Genomic DNA, 22918 nt, shown 5'->3' on the forward strand with positions numbered 1-22918 from the left:
GTACCCATAACGTGGCCATCCCAAATGGGCGAGGTGTTGGGAGTGGAGAGCGGTGGCAAGATCCGCTCTTTCAACTTTAAGCTAGCACTTATTGACCACCTTTTGTCTGCTAAGCTCTGTGCCACGGTGCCTCTCGCGTTTTTTTTTTTTTTTTTTAAACAAATCCATGAGGTGGGTCGTGTGACCCACAACCTTCTGAGGTAAATGTTACAGGTGGCAGGTGGGGAAAAAAAAAAAAAGACTCAGGGAGACGCAGTGGCATACCCTTCTTCACACAGGTCAAACCTTATTTCTCTGTGAAATTCACTCCCCTTAAACCAGTACCCAGCCCCACCTTATCCCACGCCACCCCACCTCCGGCCTCCACCGCTTCTCGTCTTCTCAGTCGTCCCAGAAATTAAAAACGAAGTGGTTGGCCGCAAAGCTCTTTAGGGGGTCTGGATTGCAGCTTGACGGCTTTACAGTTTTAGGAGCTGAAAAGTAAAACCCTCAAGGTTCTCACGTCAAAGGACCTGTTAAGGCGCAGGAGGCGCACGCCTTCCCTCTCAGCGCCGGGGACCCTGGGGCCCAAGTCTAGCCTCTCGCAAGGGCGCACGGGCCACCATGCGCATGCGCAATAGCCTCCGGACGCACGCCGTCCCTCTACTCCCTGCCCCACCCGCGCCCGCTCCCAGGCCCTGAGGGATACAGCGAGGGCGTGTGTCTGGCTTCTGCTGGCCGTTGGCCCCCTCAGACGGTGCCCTGGCAGAGCTCTCCTCGAGGCCCGTCACCTCCCCTCCTCCCCGGCTCTGGCAACAAAACTCTAGCGTAGAGCCGGGGAGATGGGGAGGAGTCCTTCAGCGTGGCACCCCCAGGGCCTCCGGCTGGTCTGGAGTCGGCCCGCCCCGAGGGGCGTGAGGAGGGGGCGGGGCTGAGGACCTAGGACTGGGGCCCAGAGACCGCCTCCTGCAGAGCCCGAGCAGGCAGCCCAGTCTGGTGCTGAGAGAGCCATGACCGCGCTACGGGGGCTCTGGCCCGAGATGCAGGATACCTGCACCTCGCTGGGGCTGATGCTGTCGATCGTGCTGTTCACGGGGCTAGCCCGCGTGGTCACCCGGCAGCAGCTGAACGGACCCATGGCCCACGCCTTCGTCTTGGAGTTTCTGGCCACCTTCCAGCTCTGCTTCTGCACTCATGAGTTACAACTGCTGAGTGAGCAGGAACCCCTGCACCCCACCTGGCCGCTGACGCTAATCTACTTCTTCTCAATGGTGCATGGCCTGACTCTGGTGGGCACCTCCAGCAACCCGTGCGGCGTGATGATGCAGATAATGCTGGGGGGAATGTCCGCTGAGACGGGTGCGATTAGACTGTTAGCTCAGCTGATTGGTGCCCTGTGCAGCAGGTACTGCATGAGCGCCCTGTGGAGCCTGGGGCTGACCAAGTATCACGTCAGCGAGAGGAGCTTCGCTTGCAGGAATCCCATTCAAGTGGACTTGCCCAAAGCGGTCATCATAGAGGCTGTCTGCTCCTTTATTTTCCACAGCGCTTTGCTGCACTTCCAGGAGGTCCGAACCAAGCTTCGTATCCACCTGCTGTCAGCACTCATCACCTTTTTGGTTTATGCAGGTTTGTTATTCCCACAAAACACTGGGCACGTCCGGAGCTTCTATGACTTGAGACTCTTAAGTTCTTTGCCAGGATTCATTCGAAACTACTACGCTTCTATGATGTCAGTATTGGTATTTCCGTAATTCTAATCATTTTGCAGCTCATTCTTTACCGATAGGGTGCAAATATAGATCCTCCATTCAGTGCTTTCTTTTTAACACCCAGAGAAAGCCACTTCTGTGCTGAAACAGAGATCATGTGAGATACTGCCAAGGGTTCAGATATCCTACAAAGGGATTGTTGTAATAGTAGAGAGGAAAGATAACATCGGCTACCTTTTGCCCACTTGGTATATAGATCCTTGCTGAGGCTCTCGCTGAAAAATGATCCTGGGTTTCAAAAGTTCCTTCCAATTTAAAGCACAAGCTACATGAATAGCTAGTAGTAAGAGTGGGAAATAAACTTCTATAGTTCTATTTCTTATTTTTTACAAAATTACTTAAAATCATATATTTCCTTTCTAATTCATCTTGAATTTTTAATGGCCTATCAAGAAAGATATGTTTTAAAATCAAAACTTGCTTGAAATCAAAGATTTTTTAAAAATAATTCTTGAGAAAATTCTTGAGAAAAAAATAATTCTTGAGAAATCTGCTTGATTTTTTGTAAATCGTATTTACCTTGACAGATCTCAGATATAGTGGATATTCTAACTAGGACAGGAAAATATTCTAAATAGGATAGGGAAATTTGAAAAGCAGTGATGAAGCACGTCATTTTAAATGATCATAACAGAATATTTTCACTAGAACTATCTGAATTGTAAAATGTTTGGGAGGTAGGAATCTAATAAAAAGAATTAGTAGTAAGACTCTGTCTTCTGCCCATTGAAAGGGAAACTATGAGTAGAAGCAAACCTTAAGGATTTTTAAACATATGCTCAACTTCCTAGGTAAAATGAAAGACTTTCTGATTCATTTCACCTTCTTTAAAATCTAGTACCATCCTTTTTGTAGACTCAGATGGAAATGAGTGGTATAGGAAAGAAGGAAGGATATATGCATATTTGAGGGGTTGGTGAGTAGTTGCTTATTAAAATTTTAAGTTTGGACTAAATCAGAAACATCCCCTGTATATGAACAGAATCATCCCTTGCAAAAAGTTATGCCACAGTTTAGCTCTGTACTTTAATTAGATGTGGTAAACATTTAAAAGATGTTTTAGGGATTTCCTTGCTGGTCCAGTGGTTAATACTCCTCACTTCCACTGCAGAGCTAGGGGGTGGGTGCAGGTTGGATCCCTGGTCCAAGGAACTAGACTTTCACATGCCCCACAGGGGCAGCCAAAAAAAGAAGTTTTAAATTAACACAATGTTATACAGAGTTCCTTATCCCTCTCTTGATAATCTATAAATTGGTATTCCTGTTTTTGTACTTTTAATACATATTTATTATTTCAACAGTAATACTGTATATAATATTAGCCAGTATCTATTTTATAAGTGACAAAGATTTTGAGAGAAGAGAAACAAGATAATATTTAAAATTATACATAAATATAATGAGAGTTATTGGAAAGGACCCATAAAATAACAATTTAAGATATCCAGAAATGTTCTTTTCCTTCCCCTCACATTACTGACATCAACATTGCTGAAATGAGGCTACTAATTGATGGAGGAGGAGAGACCGAAAGGATCACTAGAGCAGTGGTTCTCAACATTCCCTCTACATAGGAATCACATGGGGAGTGTTTTAAACATATCCATATTTGGGTACAGAGATTAAGATTTAATTGCTGTGGAAAAAAAACAAAATAAGATTTAATTGCTGTGTGAAGGGGCCTAAGCAATGGTAGATTTAAATTTTTCCCAGGTGATCCCAATATGAAACCAGGACCGAGAACCACTGCTCCCATCTATATTTTGCTGGTCAGTTCATCACAGCCACTAGTCACATGTACTTATCAACTAAAATATTCAATTCTTCAGTCACTGTAACAACATTTCAAGTACTCAATAGCCATGTCTGGCTAGTGAGTACCATATTGGACAGCGATGAAAACTGCAGGGACAGAACCTAACAATTATTTATTGTTGTTACAGATATTGATTATTATGATGTTCCTTTTCTGCCAAATAAGGAAGATAAGAATATTCACTGGGCAGTGTGCAAGCATATAGGAAATTTATGAGTTTTGGTATTTAATCCTTACAACAACCCACTGATGAATAAATACATTATTCCCATTTTAAGTAAAGTAAGTGAGGGTTAAGAACGTGAAATGCCTTGTTCAAGATCACACAGCTATTAACAGAATGAGCTGGAACCATGGTTCAGATTTACACTAAAGCTTATACTCATTTCATTATCAGCATTTTATAGCATGCTCCTAAAAAGTAACAAAAATATGTACATACAACTGAATATTGTTCAGCCATGGAAAGGAATGAAGTTCTGATACATGCTACCATAGGAATGAACCTTGAAAACATTATGCTAAGCATAATAAGCCAGACACAAAGGGACAAATGTTATATGACTTCACTTTATATGAAATATTCAGAACAGGCAAATTCACAGTCAGAAAGTAGAACAGAGGTTACCATGGGTTGGGCAGCAAGGAGGAATAGGGATTTTTTTGTTTAATGGGTACAATTTCTGTTTGGGGCAATGAAAATTTTAGAAATAGTGGTGATGGTTGAACATTATAACTGCTGCTAAGTCGCTTCAGTCGTGTCCAACTCTGTGCGACCCCATAGACGGCAGCCCACCAGGCTCCCCCGTCCCCGGGATTCTCAGGCAAGCACACTGGAGTGGGTTGCCATTTCCTTCTCCAGAACATTATAACTAGTGCCATGAATATACACTTTTAAATGGTTAAAATGGCATATGTTATATTTTACCATAACATAACAAAATTTAAGTTAACAAAGGATTGTTACCAAATAAATTTAGCAAACACTGGATTAAACAGATTTTCTAATTTAAGACTCACAGAGTTTTACTATGCTACTGTTTATAGTGAAACTCCAAGAGAAAGATATGGAACAGTTTTTCAAACATAGGAATACTTTTGTCTAGGAGTGTGCAGAAGAGAGCATACTTTGGGAAATGCTGCACTAAGTCATATCACTCCCCATTATTTTCTATGGATATAAATCATAACTTTAGGTCAGAGCTATTTAAATAGAATGAACTGTTTTAGGACTAGCTCAGTGTGTATCTCATCAGGCAGACATGAGGACTTTGCAGGAAGGAGTTAAGAATAGATAGGGAAGGGAAGGCAGGGGAAGCATTAGCTAAGTCAGGAATTGTTACAAGTTACTTCAATATGTAACTCTCTCTCATTTTTTAATTTCTAAAACACTATTGGGCTTCCCTGGTGGCTTAGCAGTAAAGAATCCACCTGCAATGTAGGAGACATGAGTTTGATCCCTAGGTTGGGAAGATCCCCTGGAGTAGGAAATGGCAACCCACTCCAATATTCTTGCCTGGGAAAGCCCATGGATAGAGGAGTCTGGTGGGCTACAGTCTATGGGGTTTTAAGAGCTGGACACAATTTTGCAACTAAACCACCACGACCAAGATAATATTAGTATTGGTTTGACTAAGTTGCATGCTGGGATATTTCTTTAATCACTTGCATTTGAGGATACCCAGAAGTCACTTATACAGGTCATATCAAAAGAACTGATTATTTAAGCTTATAGAACATAACTGTTCAGCAACAGAGCTACAGGCTCCTTGGATAGCCAATGACTAAGCATCTGATTGCATATTTATTGATTTAGCACCCTGCACATTTGTGCAGATGGAGGCCACTGATGTCTTTAACACTTGTATTTATTGGCTTCCCAAATAAAGTGAAAAAAAGCTTTGTGTTATTAACATATTAAAACTATAAAACTATTAATGCAGATTTGGAAGGTTTAGGTTTGGGGAGAATTTGGTTCAATGACTAGGATAAGAGAGAACTGCGTAAATTAATTAGATATTGGAAAAAAAATCTATTTTACACATCCAAGTAGGTTGTCTTTCTTACTGTACTGTTCCTTTGCAGAACTTTTAGTTATATACTTGTTTTCTGATGTAATGCCTGTCTTCCTCCACCAAACAGTAAGCTTTATGAGTACAGAGACTAAAATTGTTTTATTCATTATGAAACATAACCAGGACTGAGAGTGTCCCATTACAAATAAATACTCATTATTTTTAGAATGAGTAGAATGAATGAAATAGCAAATAGTCTATTCACTTAAAAAAATCAAAAGAAATAATACATATCTGGGTATTCCATATTTTATGCCTAAGAGCTTCTAAAATAAGCCTAATAAAATGTCCAAAGTAATTCCATTTTTACTCCATTCAGGAGCTTTTGGAATCCTTCTAAGTCATGAAGAATTTGGATAGATTATTTGTCAAAGAAGGGAGCTAAGTCCTATATATATATATATTTATATTTAATACAATAACCATAATGACATAGGTCCCAATCTACAAATGAAAAACAGCTTCAAACAAGGCACAAAATATTTTGTTTTTGTTTTTCTCATGCCAGTATAATACAATGGTAAAGAGCATAAGCCTCTTGGACTGTGTCCTTAGGATAGATAATTTAGGTCTGTTTCCTCATCCTTAAAATGGAGAATAACACTATCGCTTCAGACTATCATGAAAAATAATGTACTCCAAGTTCTTCCCACAGTAACTGGCATAGATGTCTGGTCACTTTATAAATTAGTTAATTGACACTGTAGCTTTTATACAAGTCTTGCATGATTTTAGTGTCATTCTGTCACAGAGAACTTGATTTGCTTTAGGAGTGCTGAGACACCTAAGTGCCTATAATTACCAGATTTGGAACTCTGTCTTTTGACTGTCCTAATTTCACCAAGTTCACACTGTCCTCTGAGATTCCTGGCAGCCAGCTGGATCTCCCTGTTGATACCTCTTCTTCAACAGGTGTAATGGCTTCCTCCCTCCAGACATCAATACATAGTAACTAATTTTTCAGAGTCATTTTCTCCAAGTTCTGTGCCTGATGGATAATTCTTACTTTTTAAATAATTCATATTTAACTACAAAATACATGAATGTGTTCTTTTTGTAAATAATGGAAACACTACCAATGAGACTCTCAATGCCTTTTGATTACCATCCTTCATGCCTGTCCCCTCTCCTTCCCTGCCTCTTCTCACCAGTATAGTCCTCTGTGCGTGCGTGTCCTTCCAAACTCTTATGTACATTTACTGTACATATTGATAGGACCCTACAGAAACTATTTTATGTGTGTTCATATTAAGATGAATCATACCTTACTTTCTGCAGTTTTTTTAGTGGTGTGGTTCAATGATACTATCTTGGAGATCTGTGTTAGTAAAGAGATCTTTCTTATTATTTGAATACTGAACAGCATTCCAAATTAATAATAAAGTTATTTATTTAGCTATTTTCTTATGAATGAACATTTAGGTTTTTCCCAGTTTGTTGCTATTATAAACAAACAACCTTATACATGTCTACTAGTATACAGGTACCAGTAGTTCTCCAGGACAGTGGTTTTCAACAGAACAATTTTGGCAACGTCTGGGAACATTTTTGTTTGTTATATGGGGAAGATGAATATGCAGCTGACGTTTAATGGGTCAAGGCTAGGAATGCTAAAAATCCCACAGTGCATAGAACCCTAACAAAGAATGATCCAGCCTAAAATATCAAAGCCAATGCCATGTTTTGGACCTTTTGTTGACACAATGGATTTCTGAATCAGTTAACTTACCCTTAATGCTTAAAATAACAATTTTTTTTTCATGATTTTGTGGGTTAGATAGGAAATTCCCCTGAGATCATATAGCTGGACAGTTGGTTTCTTTGGAAGAGCAAAGGTGCTTCACTCATGTGTCCAGCAGTTAACAGCCATCTAAGACACCTCAGTTTTTTTCCTTGTGGCCTCTCATCCTCCATCAGCCTAGATCAGCTCATGTACACGGTCAGTGCATTGTTCCAACACAGCAAGGAGTAGAAGCCAATGATGGATTTATTGAGACCTGAACCTAGAATTCAGTGTTGCTCCTCACATTCAGAATTCACATAGCATCACTTCTGCTGCATTCTATTTGTTAATGCAAGTTGCAAAGCCAGTTCATACTCAAGAGAGAGGAACAGACTTGTACATCTTAAGAGAAGCAGCATCTACCAAGTCATACTGAGCAGATCTGGTGATGGGAGGATTAGAAGACAGAGTATGAAGTAACTGGAGGTTTAGCGTGGTATAAGACCAAATGATAGTGTTCTCAGACCTAATAGAAATACCAAAGACCTAATGGGAATACTGAAGCAAACTAATTATGAAGGCAATGGTTGTCTATTGATAAATGCCTTAAAAAAATCACAGGTCACTTGTATTATCACTGTACATATTACATTATATTTTATTGTATAATCTGTGTGGAAAGATCTGTGTGAGTTCTTACCTTTCTGTTCATGGTGTCCAGAACATAAGAACTCAGTAATTCTTTGTGGCATTAATTTGAAATGACCACATGCCAACCAAATAATTCTGCTGGCCCCTGGCAGTTGCAGGCTCAACATTCCAAGATTTGACTATTCAAGAGTGGTTCTGAAGGTCCATGATGTGATGTCATTTATAATTGCTGAGGCATGAATATGAATTGTGCTGTGAGGCTGGCATGCCAAGAAAAAAACTCTTAGCCACGGAGTGAACTCAGTTCATTTCTCAACATCTTTATCTCAACAAAGCTTCAATGTTTTCAGCCTGTCAAGTGTGAAATTTTATGAAAAGGTCACTTAATTTCCAATTTTATTTCATGGCATTTTATAAAAACAGTTAACATGCTCTTGTGGCATGTGTCCATGTAAAATTTGTGAAGATCTCTGATCTGTTGCTGTAGCTAAGTTGGAGGCAGATGAGTGTGCTCAAGCTTCCACATGGAACAACCACCAGAAATGTCTCTATCTCAGGGATACAATGAGGGTATGTTCTGAAAAGCTGAGCCACAGTTTTGGTGAGTACCACTGGACAGCCAGTCCAACCTCTTTTGCTTTTCCTCACTTGCTGTGTGGCCACAGCTATAAAATTCCTGGGCCCCATCTCAGAGAGAGACCCTAAGTGAAGAGCTGGACCCTAAGTCCTGAAAAGCAGGCAACAGTTAGAATTTGTGCTGATCTTTCATAATTACTCAGTCACTTCTTTTTTTATTAAAATTTTTTTCTGTAACCACTTTATTGAGATATAATTCACATACCATTCACAATCACTTCTTTAGGGCTTTGTTGACAAGTAAAAGTGGAATAGTTTACTTTTTGTTCCAACACCAAGGTTATTTCTGTTCAAGAGGATCCTGGGGTATTGTACCCATTTTAACAACATTTTCATTATATTTTTATTAATTTAAGTTGAATGTTAAGGGCAGCCAAATCTGTTTTATAAAAGTGTAGGAATACTAATAGAGCAGGTTAATTTTCAATGTGTATTCATAATATACCACAGCAAAAGCACTGGATGAAAATTCTTAATGTCCTTTGTCCTCCTGCCTTTTTTGCACCTGGCATATTATAATCTATAATCTATTTTTATATTCTATAATATGCCAGGTGATTCTGCAAAGAAAAATTACAGAATAAAAAAACTTAAATACCTAAAATAAAAGTTTTATTTAGTAATCCCTGTATTTCTAGTTGCAAGAAAATGTAAGATATATGGTTTGATATCATTCTGGTTAATATGTATTACAGGAGGAAGTCTAACAGGAGCTGTATTTAATCCAACTTTGGCACTTTCACTGCATTTCAAGTGTTTTGATGAAGCATTCCTTCAATTTTTTATAGTATATTGGCTGTCTCCTTCTTTAGGTAAGTATATTTTTATTCAATATGATGAAAAGATTAGGGTATACTAAAATACAATATGGAATGTCACAAAAAAGGTATGAAATATTATGTCCGAAATAACATTTTATTTTGTGCAGTATCCGTTAAAACTGCTTTTGTCTTTAAAGAAACAAGTTAAGAATAGTAAGTTTGAAGTTTAATCTCTCTTTAATATGCCCTTAGATATGAGGGCAAAGAAGTGACGAGTGATTACTTCCACTAAAAAATAATCTTTTTTTGCTAAAGGAATTTGTTTTTTCAAGTTTGTGAGCTCCAGATAAAATACTATTTAGCTCATCTGACCCATTTTGTCGAACAGCATTTCATGAAACAATACAGAACTATAATAAATGTAGTTTTAAAATTTTCCACAAATTGCATTCCTGTTATTTCTATCTGGGTCAGTTATGTAAAACTCTTCTTCTCAAATAGGTCAAATAACACAAAAAAAGTTACAAAATAACTAATCATGATATGCATATCCTTATATAAATTATCAGCATTTCTTGATTTTGTTTAATCATCTATTTTAAGCCTGACTGTAATTCACAGCTATAAATGAATATGAGGATAACTGGCCTTCTAATTAGTTCATTCTTCTTTTTATCCATAGTTTGCATTTTGTTTCTTGTTGCTTATTTCTGTTAAAAAAAAAGGGGGGCAGGGGAAGGGGAGGGTACCTACAGAAGAGAACATGGGCCTAACAGGTTTGAATAGCCATGACACTTTACTCCTCCCATTCACCCTCCATTCCTGTCATTTAGGACTTTTCCTCACATTTAGCATCTGTTGCGCTCAGTAATCGGAGAAGGCAATGGCACCCCACTCCAGTACTCTTGCCTGGAAAATCCCATGGATGGAGTAGCCTGGTAGGCTGTAGTCCATGGGGGTCACTAAGAGTTGGACATGACTGAGCAACTTCCCTTTCACTTTTCGCTTTCATGCATTGGAGAAGGAAATGGCAACCCACTCCAGTGTTCTTGCCTGGAGAATCCCAAGGACGGGGGAGCCTGGTGGGCTTCCGTCTATGGGGTCGCACAGAGTCGGACACGACTGAGGCAGCTTAGCAGCAGCAGCATACTCAGTAATATCTATACCTAAACATGAAGAATATCAGAAACTGTATTTTAAACTGCTAATAACGGTAACTTTTTTTCATCTATTCATTACTAGTGTTTTCCAGTAACTTCTTCAAAGATAAATTATCTGTTTCTGATTTTTAAGAAGTAAAAAAAGGTCACTGAAGTTCACAAAGAAGTTAAAAAGGTCACTAATTGGACAGGTCTACTAATAGTTTTTTTTTTTAATATTTATTTATTTGGCTGCACCAGGTCTTCGTTGCGGCACATGGGATCACTGATCTTCATTATGGCACATGGGATCTTTTTTTTTCCAGTCATGGCAAATGGGATCTAGTTGTGGCATGCCAACTCGTAGGTGCGGCACGTAGGATCTAGTTCCCTGACCAGGGATTGAACCCAGGCACGCTGCCACCTCCTCCAAATTAATAAGATGTTAGAAATGTGACTGTAAGGATGTATATAGAATTAATTCTCTAGCTTATACATTTCATATAATGAAAATTAGTAAATTCTATTTGATTCTATAAAATTGCAACTCCATTTTAGAAAGTTTTAAACATGTCTTATTTTCTAGCTCCAACTTTATAAAGAAAATGTCAAATTTTGTGAATTATATTGATTCTGATTTTTTTTTTTAATCTAAAGCTTCTGGTTGCAAAACAGGCTCATCTCTTTAAAATTTGTTATCCAAATATTAGTCAAACCTTAATTTCCTTATCAAATAGCAGTAAATTATCAAATCTGCATGTGATAAAAACACATTCTTAATCTAAGTTTAACTGATTTAGAGTGTTAAGCCTACCTTTAATCAACCCTGAATATTCACTGAAAGGACTGATGCTGAAGCTGAAGCTCCAGTAATTTTGACCACCTGGGAAAAGGCGACTCATTGGAAAAGACTCTGATCTGGGAAAGATGGAAGGCAAAAGGAGAAGGGGGTGGCAGAAGATGAGATGGTTAGATAGCATCACTGACTCAACGGACATGAATTTGAACAAACGCCAGGAGATAGGGAAGGACAAAGAAGCCTGGCATGCTGCAGTCCATGGGGTCACAAAGAGTCCGACACAACTTAGTGACTGAACAACAATAGAGCTTTAAACCTATATACGTTAAGATAAAACCATTAACCACCACAGACTTCTCTTAGACAGTGATTTGAGTCCCATGGCTAAGTCCCCTCTATCTGTTTCCCATTGAAAAATTTTAAATCTTTAATATAAAAATGTCTTTTAAATTACCTATTATACATATGCTAGATTTATCTGATATGACCTCAAAAATGAAAATTTACTAATGTGATTTTTAAAAGCATATTTATATTCAAGTTTTAAAATGTCAACTGAAATTTCTGTTTCAGAAACTTTGCTTAATACAATTCTAAAAGCTACTAATGGTGGAGATTAAAATGGAGACCCAAGTCAAGTTTCTCACTTAGCAAGTCAGTAATGGAGCTAGAAATAGAACTCCAGATCTTTCTATTTATCCTTTGAATTCATTATTTAGATCCTACTAGTTTTTCCAAGTATGTACTGTTTTTAAAGATTAATGGAAAAATCATGTGAGAATATTAGACTTTAAAATATCTACATGATGGAACTTCCCTGGTGGTCCAGTGGTTAAAACTCCATGCTTCTACCGCAGGAGGCATGGGTTCGATCACTGGTTGGGGAACGAAGATCCTACATGTCATGTGCTACAGCCAAAAATAAATAAAACAAAATATCTACAGTTTTATGTAGAAGTCATATAGCTAATTCTTTTAAACACACCTCTAAAAATCTCTTGGTAAATAATTGTATATAATCTTAAATTATAATCACTGATCATAAACTTCTTAAAGATTGTGTTATTTTACTGTTTGTCTTTCAGGTATATTGCTGATGATTTTGATGTTCAATTTTTTCCTTCCATGGCTGTATGACAACCACACAACTAATAAAAAGGAGTAACTATTCTAAAAGACTCAGCCTAAATTACAGGACAGTCAGGCTGGATGTGATAAAGATTTTATCACCTAATATTCAACACTGGTTGCACTGGATTCATCAATATTATCTTCCTTTGAAGAAGCTGCCTTAGAGCTTTCATCACTGGAACTTAAAAAAAAATTACTGTGAAAATGAGGTATCCTGTGTTTCTCAGTTAAGGCTTCTTCTTTTAAGTGTGTATTAAGTGCTGCTAGAAAAGACTCTACATTAAGTATAAATCTCAAGTGATAATTGTTAATTTTGATGAAAAAGAAACTAAGTACAGGGTGAGAAGGGAAAGATGATGGTGGGACCAAGAAAGAGTATGTGTATCAGATGTCATCTGAACGAGCAAGATTTTTAACCAAAACTACAACCAGTCATGCTTACAGAACTGGAGAGGGATACTTTTCAGCCACTACCTCACACAATGATACCATCAGCAGTGTCATCTTTCAATAGGAAAGTTGCTATTAGAAGTAGACATCTACTGATATGGGGATTCCTGAATTTTGAATATATTCTAATTTAAAATATTTTCTCTAAATAGGCAATTTCAGAAGCTTTAGGCGAGCTGTCATTCTTTAACAGACTTTACTAAAGCACTCATACAAAGTTTATGCTTTTCACATTCTCATTTGATTGTAACAGCTACTTTATGAAGTACGTAGGGCATGTATTTTTAATCTCCATTTTACAGATAAGGAAACTAAGTCTGGAAGGGAGTTTACTGCTCTGCCTAAGGTGAAACACAGTCAAATACCATCTTTAGACTTCTACTTCAATATAAAAATATCTTCTCAGTCATCATTAAGACTAAAGGAAAACTGGAGATTTTGAAGAAACATTAAATATTTTATAATGTTACAGTCTGTTTAGGAATTAACAGCTCTTTTCAGGCTTAAAGAACCTTCAAGTTTTCCTCTATCAGAAGCTTTCTTTTATTAAAGTTCAAAAAGGCTAAGTATGTTTTTCTTCAAAGGAATTCTATCATCAGGGTCAGAAATGAAAGCAAAGAGAAAGAAAAGGTTGGGGAGGGGGATGAAATAAGATCTGTGGAGTAATAATCAGTTAAGCAACGCATAAACTGCCAGGTGATTTAAGTGCTGCTTGGTGATCGGCCTGTGATAGTCACTCTCCATAAACCTGCAGACTGAACTCAAAAGCTGCAGGCTACCCAGCAAGGCAGCCAGTTTGAGGGTCATGGACTTTGACTCTTGAACTTAACACAGATGGTAGTAGTTTCTATTTTAAAAAGCAGAGTTCATAAAATTGCAACAATGGCTAAATGGAATCTCTGACTTGTTTCATTTGATCTGCACAGTATTTCAAACAAGTTAGTATTTGTAATATTTTTTTTAAAACACAAAAATCCACAGTTCTAGCTTTTCTTGGAAAAAAAAAAAAAAAAGGATGAGTCAACATTAGGGCTGAATTCTGCTATTACAACCACACAAAATAACTGGTCCCAGGACTTCCCTGGTGGTCCAGTGGCTAAGACTCTGACCTCCCAATGCAGGGGGCCTAGGTTCGATCCCTGGACAGGGAACTAGATCCCACATGCCTCAACTAAAGATCTCCCATGCCACAACTAAGACCCAGTGCAGCCAAATAAATAAAATAAAAAAGACTGGTCCCTTTAAAATAATCCCTTTGCCACTCCCTATGTCTTCCAAACATGAAGCTGAATTTCACTTGTTTCATGGCTTTTTCTGTACATAATTTTTAAAAATTCATAAATTCCTCTCTCTTTCTCATGAGACTGTGGTTTAAGAAAACTGAGTGTTAATTTGTGAAAATACCCAGCTCTCTAAACTTCACTTCTCAGAATTAGAGGTTATGACTTCTGATGACATGGTTTCCCCTTGCAGCCCTCTCAAATGGTAGCTTGGCTCTTTTCTCTGCTGCCTCCATTAATAACGTCATCAGACCATGCCATCTTCTACCTAGGTACTCCTTCCTGCAATTCTATCTACTGTATCTATTGTATCTACTGTACAGACCCCTCAATTCCTTCTTGATCTTTTCGGAATGTAGTTCCTTTCTCACTCATTCTCTACACTACTCCAGTTACATTTGCTGGTGATTTCAATACTTACAAAGATGATCCTTCCAGGATCTTGGCCTCCCACTTCATTGGCTGAACTTGAAGGCTCTTCAGTAATTTTTCCTTTCTCTTCTGCCTCAGCTACAAATTTGGTCATAACCTTGAGCTTGTCATTACCAGTAACTCAGACTCTTCTCTGACCTCAAACACCTCTTTCCCCAATCACTAACCCCTTTCTCCAGCTCACCTCACCCTACTTTCTTTATCTCCAATACTTTGAACCCCCATGGGGAACTTGGGTCCATTGATACTACCACCATCTCTCTCCCCTATCAATTACTCTCTTCTGAAGCAGCTTAAATTACACTCTTGCACAGAATCTTAATTCCCTTGTTCCTCTAAGTCCTCATGCTTACATAGGTTAATCAAAATTTAATTAATTCCAACTGTCTACTTATTCCATGCCTGCCTCCATACATGAAATATAAGAAAAACTGGGTAGCGGTAGGACAGTTCTTTCAAAGACTTGCTATAAACAAAGAAAATGTGGGTGGTATCTAAAGGGGAAACTGGATCAAGAAAGAATTTCTTTTTTTAAGGTGGGAAAGATACTTGGCATGCTTACATGCTGAGAGGAATGATGCAGTAGAGAAAATGATGATGTCGGAAAGGGAGGGGAGATTTAGGTTCAGTTTTTAATAGCTAAGAAAAGATAAAAGCAAATGCACAACTGAAGGGGCAGGCCTTAGCTAGAAGCACAACAGATGGTTCATAGAAACAGGACAAAAGGTAAGAATATATGGGCAGAAGACTTAGGTAAGCAGATGTGATGATGTGAGTCTGAAGAAGCTCAATTTTCCTCTTCCCATTTTTTTCCTGAAGCATTCTAGTCAGGCCTTCAACTCCACCATTCCACTGAAATTCTTGCCAAGCCCATCAATGACTTTAATGTTGTTAAGTCAACGTCTCATACTTCTTACCTATCAGCAGCATTTGCTACAGTTTATTGCTTTCTCCTTGTGAATCACTTCACTTCCCCAAAATCATTGTCTTTTCAGTTTATTCTTCCTCCTTTCCTCCAAACTAAACGATACCTTCCCAGGGCTCAGTCCTCTGAGCTCTTTTCTATTTCTCCTTATTCCCTTGGTAATTTTACCCAATCTTATGGTTTTATAGCAACTGTATCATAACTGCCTAATTTCTATGTCCAGCTTATACAACCGTCCTGAACTCCAGACTCATATCCATCTGTATATGAAACATCTATACTTTGTTGTCTAAGATATAACTCAATACATGCAGCTCTAGTTAATTCAGATTGCAAAGTATATCCATTCTATTGGTGGTATTTGTAGTTATTCAATATTAAATCAATGCTTCAATAAACATTCTTGTGCACATGTGTCTTTCTAGGGTAGTAGGCTTTTGTACTTTTCATTATGGCCTACCAGCATAGTTTGGTCAAGCCTCCATCTACTTCAGTTCAGTTCAGTTCAGTCGCTCAGTCATGTCCGACTCTTTGTGACCCCATGAATTGCAGCATGCCAGGCCTCCCTGTCCATCACCAACTCCCGGAGTTCACTCACACATCCATCAAGTCGGTGATGCCATCCAGCCATCTCATTCTCTGTCGTCCCCTTCTCCTCCTGCCCCCAATCCCTCCCAGCATCAGAGTCTTTTCCAATGAGTCAACTCTTCACATGAGGTGGCCAAAGTACTGGAGTTTCAGCTTTAGCATCAGTCTTTCCAAAGAACACCTAGGACTGATCTCCTTTAGAATGGACTGGTTGGATCTCCTTGCAGTCCAAGGGACTCTCAAGAGTCTTCTCCAACACCACAGTTCAAAAGCATCAATTCTTCAGCGCTCAGCCTTCTTCACAGTCCAACTCTCACATCCATACATGACCAATGGGAAAACCATAGCCTTGACTAGATGGACCTTTGTTGGCAAAGTAATGTCTCTGCTTTTGAATATGCTATCTAGGTTGGACATAACTTTCCTTCCAAGGAGTAAGCGTCTTTTAATTTCATGGCTGCAATCACCATCTGCAGTGATTTTGGAGCCCCAAAAAATAGTCTGACACTGTTTCTACTGTTTCCCCATCTATTTCCCATGAAGTGATGGGACCAGATGCCATGATCTTAGTTTTCTGAATGTTGAACTTTAAGCCAACTTTTTCACTCTCCTCTTACTCTTACCCAAATTATTGCAATAACTTCATGTTTCTATTGAGTGATCCTATTAAAGCAATCAAATCATGCAGCACCTATTTCAGACTGAAAGGCATATATTCCTTGATTTAACTATTACAAAACCGTTGGTGTAAAACTAATGTGCTGGGAAAAGCTGCACATGAATCAGTGTGATTTCTGGGTATATGGACAGCACTGCCCTATTTTAGCAATCATTTATGAGCTGGTTCACATTATTTAAAAACATGCTATAGCAAAACTGTACTAGACTGCTAGGGCTGGAATAACTACACTTGACAGCTTCTACATAAGGAAGAATTCCACAACTTCTTGCTTTTAAAAGACACCATAAACAAAATGAAGATATGTCACAGAGTAGGATATTGGAGTCCAGAATATATAAAGGACAGACGAGTAAGAAAAAAAATTAGGCAAAAAAACATAAAAGAGTCAAATGTACAAAGCAGAAAGGTGTTCAATCTCACTAATAATCAGGAACATGGAAACTACAATCATGATGAAATTCTACTTTCAAATTCATCAGGTTGGCAGAAATTCAGAAGTCTGGAAATATCAAAAATGTTAGGAGGAAACTATTACTTTAAATAGCCCCAATCATTTTGGAGCACAATTTAGCAAAATCTAGCAAAGTTTAAGGTTTACGTATTTAAATGAAATTTTTTGGGAGAGATTAGCAGAAATTAACATTTGTGGGTCCTATTGGCTGGAAAAGTACTTCTTATTGTAGATGAAATGAAAGCTACTGCAACACACACACACACATGCATACAAGTATAAGACATGCATAAGAATATCTGCTGCAGCACTGCTTTAATAATGAATAACTGGAATCTTACATGCCCGTCATGAGAATGAATGAGCTGTGCTAGAGAGCTGCCTGTATCAAACTTTAAAAAAAGGACGTCTCTGGACACATCTCTATTGGCTGCATCTGGCCTGAGTTGTGGTATGTGGATCTTTGTCACATGGGACCTTTCACTGTGGCACATGGATTCTCTACCTGTGGTGTGAGGGCTCAGCAGTTGCAGCTTGTGGGTTCTCTAGAGGGCTCAGCAGTTGAGGCATTGGGCTTAGTTTCTCTATGGTATGTGGGATCTTAGTTCTCTGACCAGAGATCAAACCCGTGGCCCCTGCATTACAAGGTGGATTCTTAACCACTGGAACACAAGGGAAGTCCTTGCCTATTATCGACTTGAATGAAACTATTACAGTGCTAAGTAGGAAAAATGGCAGAAAGATTCAATTAGTAATAGTTACAAAACATGCAACCCAATACTATGTAATGTTTATAGGATATATACACATGGAGCAAAAATGCAAACACATACATAGTTATGATAAATACCAAATTGGAGATAGTGGTTATTCCACTATTTGAGATAGTGGTTACAAAGGGAGCTTTAATTGTATGTGAGTTATGTTGGTATGTGTTACATTAGTCTTTTTAAACTGAAGTATAGTTGCTGCTGCTGCTAAGTTGCTTCAGTTGTGTCCGACTCTGTGCGACCCCATAGAGTCTGGCAGCCCACCAGGCTCCCCCGTCCCTGGGATTCTCCAGGCAAGAACACTGGAGTGGGTTGCCATTCCCTTCTCCAATGCAGGAAAGTGAAAAGTTGAAAGTGAAGTCGCTCAGTCGTGTCCGACTCTTAGCGACCCCATGGACTGCAGCCTACCAGGCTCCTCCATCCATAGGATTTTCCAGGCATGAGTACTGGAGTGGGATGCCATTGCCTTCTCCAGAAGTATAGTTAAGAACAACGTTATTTTCATGTGTATAGCATAATTATTGTAATACAGATTATACTTCATTAAGTTATTACAAGATAATGGCTATAAGTCCTTGTGCTATGCAATATGTCCATGTTGCTTATCTACTTTTTACATGATATTAATAGCTCATATCTGCTAATCTCGTATCTCAAATTTGTTCCTTCTCCATTTCTTCCCTTTGGTAACCACAAGTTTGTTTTCTGAGTCTGTTTCTGTTTTGCATATACATTCATTTGTATTATTCTTCAATTCCACATATGTGATATCATACAGTATTTGTTTTTTTCCTGACTTATTTCACTAAACATAATATTCTCTAGGTAACATTAGTCTTAATATGCCAAAAATATTTCATAACACAAATTATTTATAAAATTAGGTAATAACTAACTTTTCCTTTACCTGCAGAGTTTTGCATTTAAACAATGAATGACTGTTATAAATTTTCTGATTTTCTGAAACCCTAAACTGTTTCTAAACTCTAAACTGACATACAGGGACTTCCCTGGTGGTCCCATGGTTAAGAATCCACTGTGCAAGCAGGGGATGTGGGTTGATCTCTGGTCAGTGAACTAAGATCCCACCCTCCACTGGGGAACTCCCATGAGATCTGGAGCCTGTGAGCCACAACAAAGACCCCACATGCCACAACTAAGACTTGACACAGCCAAGTAAATAAATAAAAATAAATGACAATATAAAGCCCAAATCCCTATTCCTCAGATTAAAAAAAAAATACACGGAGAAAGAAATGGTAACCCACTCCAGTATTCTTGCCTGGAAAAATCCATGGACAGAGGAACCTGGTGGGCTGTAGTCCATGAGGTTACATGACTGAGCACATGTGCATGAGGGTTGAGGGAGATGGGTTGGTAGCAATAAACTGGTAGAATAATAAAATACAACTGGGCAGGGGACAGGTTAGTTTTCTGGTAACACCATAACAAAGTACCATAAATGAGGTGGTTTAGAATAAGAGAAATTTATTTTCTCACAGCTCTGGAGGGCAGAAGTCCAAGGTCAAGATGTCAGAAGTCATGACCCCTCTTAAAGGCACTAGGGAAGGATCTGTTCTGGACCTTTCTCCTAGCTCTGGTAGCCTCAGGCATTCCTCTGCTTGTACATGCCTCACTATAGCCGTCCATCTTTACATGGCTTTCCCTCTATCCATGTCATCTCTGTGTCCAAATTCTCCCTTCAGTTAAGAACATGTCCCTCCAGTAATGTCAGATTAGGGCTCATCCTAATGACTTCATTTTAACTTCATTACCTCTGTGAAGACCTTATTTCCAAATAAGATCACACTCAGGCACTGGGTGTTAGGACTTCAACATCTTTTTGAGGGGGGACAACTCAACTCATGAAGAGGGAAAAAAAACTCAAGTTTCCCTCCTACCTCTGTTCCCTACCTCTTCGAGAAATAACTTTCTCATGTATCATGTATATGCACATGACATATATAATCCCCACCATAATTAATGGACCTTGGAGCTTACTGAGTATTGGTACACAGGCTCTATTTTTTTTTAAGGGATATAGTTTTCCATTGTACAGAGGTACTGTAAATAATTTACTCAGTGGGAGGAGGGTTCGGGACTGGGGGTGGGGGACACATGTACACCCATGGCTGATTCATGTCAATGCATGGCAAAAACCACTACAATATTGTAAAGTAATTAGCCTCCAACCAAAATAAATAAATACATTTAAAAAAATAGTTCACTCAGGCTTAATTATAGATATTGAGTTTATTTTCAGTCTTTTACAAATATACTATTCATATCCTTGTGCTTAGACTTTTCCTAGTGTGAAAATTTATCTTTTAAATAAATTCCTTTAAGTGAAGTTTTTGGGTCTCTCATGGGCATTTTATTATTATTTTTATACTCAGCAGGTGGTCTGGATCCTTTTTTTTTAATTGGAGGACTCAGGTGCACTTTCAATTTTGAGTTATCTGGTGGCACAGTGTATAGGAATCTGCCTGCCAATATGCGGGACACGGATTTGATCCCTGGTCCAGGAAGATTCCACATGCCTCGGAGCAAATAAGCCCATGAGCTGTAACTACTGAGCTGCATGCTGCAACTACCGCACAGCTTCCCTACAGACTATGCTTTGCAACAAGAGAAGCTACCGCAATGAGAAGCCCTTGCACTGAAGTGAACAGTAGCGCCAAAACTAGAGAAAGCCCCTGCAAAGCAACGAAGACCCAGCACAGCCAAAACTTTTTTAATTAAAAATATAAAATTTGACAAACAGTATGTCCCTCAGTATTTATAAAAATCTTCCTTAACTTTAATTAAATACAACCTCAATTTATAAGGTTTTTTTTTTTTAAGGTTTAGGCTTGCAATTGTTGTTTGGTTGCTAAGCCTCAGTGTCTGACTCTTTTGCAACCCCATGGACTGTAACCCACCAGGCTCCTCTGTCCATGGGATTTCCTAAGCAAGAATACTTAGGATTGCCATTTCCTTCTTCAGGGGATCTTTCTGACCCAGGGATTGAACCCGTTTCTCCTGCACTGAAGGCAGATTCTTTACCACTAAGCTACCAGGGAAGCCCAGCTGTAAATTTTACAAACCAGTATCCAAGGATCTTTTCTATTTGGGGTAATCCACCACTGTGAGAACCTAGGCAGAGGGAGTGCCCTTCCACAACAGAAGCTGAACAGACCAGATATTCCTGTTTTCTGGCAACACATAGAGTACCAACCAGGACCCTGTGGTCAGTCACTCAAAGACATAAAACAATTAAATCAGCCTAACAACCCAGAGGAATCACATCTTATGTAAACCAATTGGAGTTCCTAACCTTTTTCTGAGCCTGGTTTATTTCACCTTTCATGTCCATTTCGTGAGCTACCAAATAGCCTTCTAATACTTTTTTTTTCCTGCTTAAGTTAGCCAGTTTTGGATTTATTTACAACCAAAATTTAGGCTGGTAATTTTGATCATACTTTTATGAACATAAATTGATATACTATCCTCACATACATTTGCATTATACACTATGAAGGTTGTTATTTTGGGGTAATATGTATTTGCTTTTCTTCCTAATTCTGTCCGCTACTTACTACTACTGCTATTGATATGCTTGATGCAACCACCCTTTTCTCCTTTTTAACCTGTTACATGCAAAAGAAACTAGATGCTTAGGTATAATGGACTTGTTTGTAGAGCAAGAGTACAGACTTGTAGTGAAGGCCTGAAGGTCCTTTGAGAAAAAGTACATAATTTTATCACATCTCTTTTAATTGCTCAGTGGAATTTTAAATATCAGGCATCTCAAATGTATTCTAAAAGGTGAGTTAACATTGTATTTGTAGCCGCTTCTTTCTGTTATGGAAAGAATTAATTACTATTTGTAATAATTACCATTTACTGCATCATCTTTCAGGCACTGTTGTTAGTGATTCATATAAACTTCAAAATAATCCAAAAATAAAATCCTAAGAATTAGCCTTATACACTTTTATTTAGCCTTCTCATCCCCAAGTTATATATTTCTATTTTTCTTCTTAAAATTATTGTTAAAAACAATTCTAAGCTCCACTGCTCTCCCAAAGAGTTTTTCTAATTTCTCATCTGAAGTTATTAAGTCCCCCACATTAGATATTGGTTTTATCTACATAGATAAGAGAAGACAGAGCGATATGCAAATGAAAATATTTTTCAATTTTACCTTCTTTGTCATGGGATGGCAACAATTCTATTAGAACCCTCAGAAGGGATTTTCTTAGAATTAACAGGAGGAAATGGCAACCCACTCCAGTACTCTTGCCTGGAGAATTCCATGGACAGAGAAGCCTGGTGGACTACAGTCCATGGGGCTGCAGAGTTGGACATGACCGAGTGACTCAATGACAAGTCACAGAAGGTGGTACCAGATTCACCTATTCTAGAAATACTTGAAAAACATGATTTGTATGAGAATTAGCTATACAGTGATTCTATGTGAAATACTGCAGATATATAAAACTTTATCTAAATATCTAAAATCTCTCTGAGCAATGAGTAATCACACTTGTCTTCCAGAAGTAAAGGGCTACAATCATCTGTGCATAATCTCTCGTCTTCAATCATACCAGCAAAGATCCCAACAATATCTCAAAATACTTAATTAACATTTAAAGAAGCCTGTGTGAAAAGTATCAATATCTGACAAAGTAATCTAAGGGAGGCAGAAATACACTGGGATATTTTAATGAATTTATGTTTTAAACAACAGAATCTAGAACAGATGATCACTAACTAGCCTTAAGGATATTTTAGATGGCTCATATTATGGGCGGAGAGTATCTATGTCTTTTCTTTAAATTTTCTCTACCTCAAGAAATAGGAAACAAACCAATTC

General features: G+C 38.4%; 1 protein-coding gene across 1 annotated transcript; it reads left to right on the forward strand.

Annotated features, from left to right (window-relative positions):
• Positions 1-625: 625 nt before the first annotated feature.
• On the forward strand, positions 626-12687 carry AQP11 (aquaporin 11). Its single transcript, XM_086385763.1, has 3 exons — positions 626-1608; positions 9348-9464; positions 12437-12687. The coding sequence occupies exons 1-3, from the start codon at positions 990-992 to the stop codon at positions 12514-12516; spliced, it is 816 nt and encodes a 271-aa protein (XP_086241889.1). The 5' UTR covers positions 626-989; the 3' UTR covers positions 12517-12687.
• The last annotated feature ends 10231 nt before the right edge of the window (positions 12688-22918 follow it).

Source organism: Bos grunniens, chromosome 29 (assembly GCF_055505025.1).
Source record: "Bos grunniens cultivar Pamir isolate PY7600 chromosome 29, Bosgru_T2T1.0, whole genome shotgun sequence".
Lineage (NCBI taxonomy): Eukaryota > Metazoa > Chordata > Mammalia > Artiodactyla > Bovidae > Bos > Bos grunniens.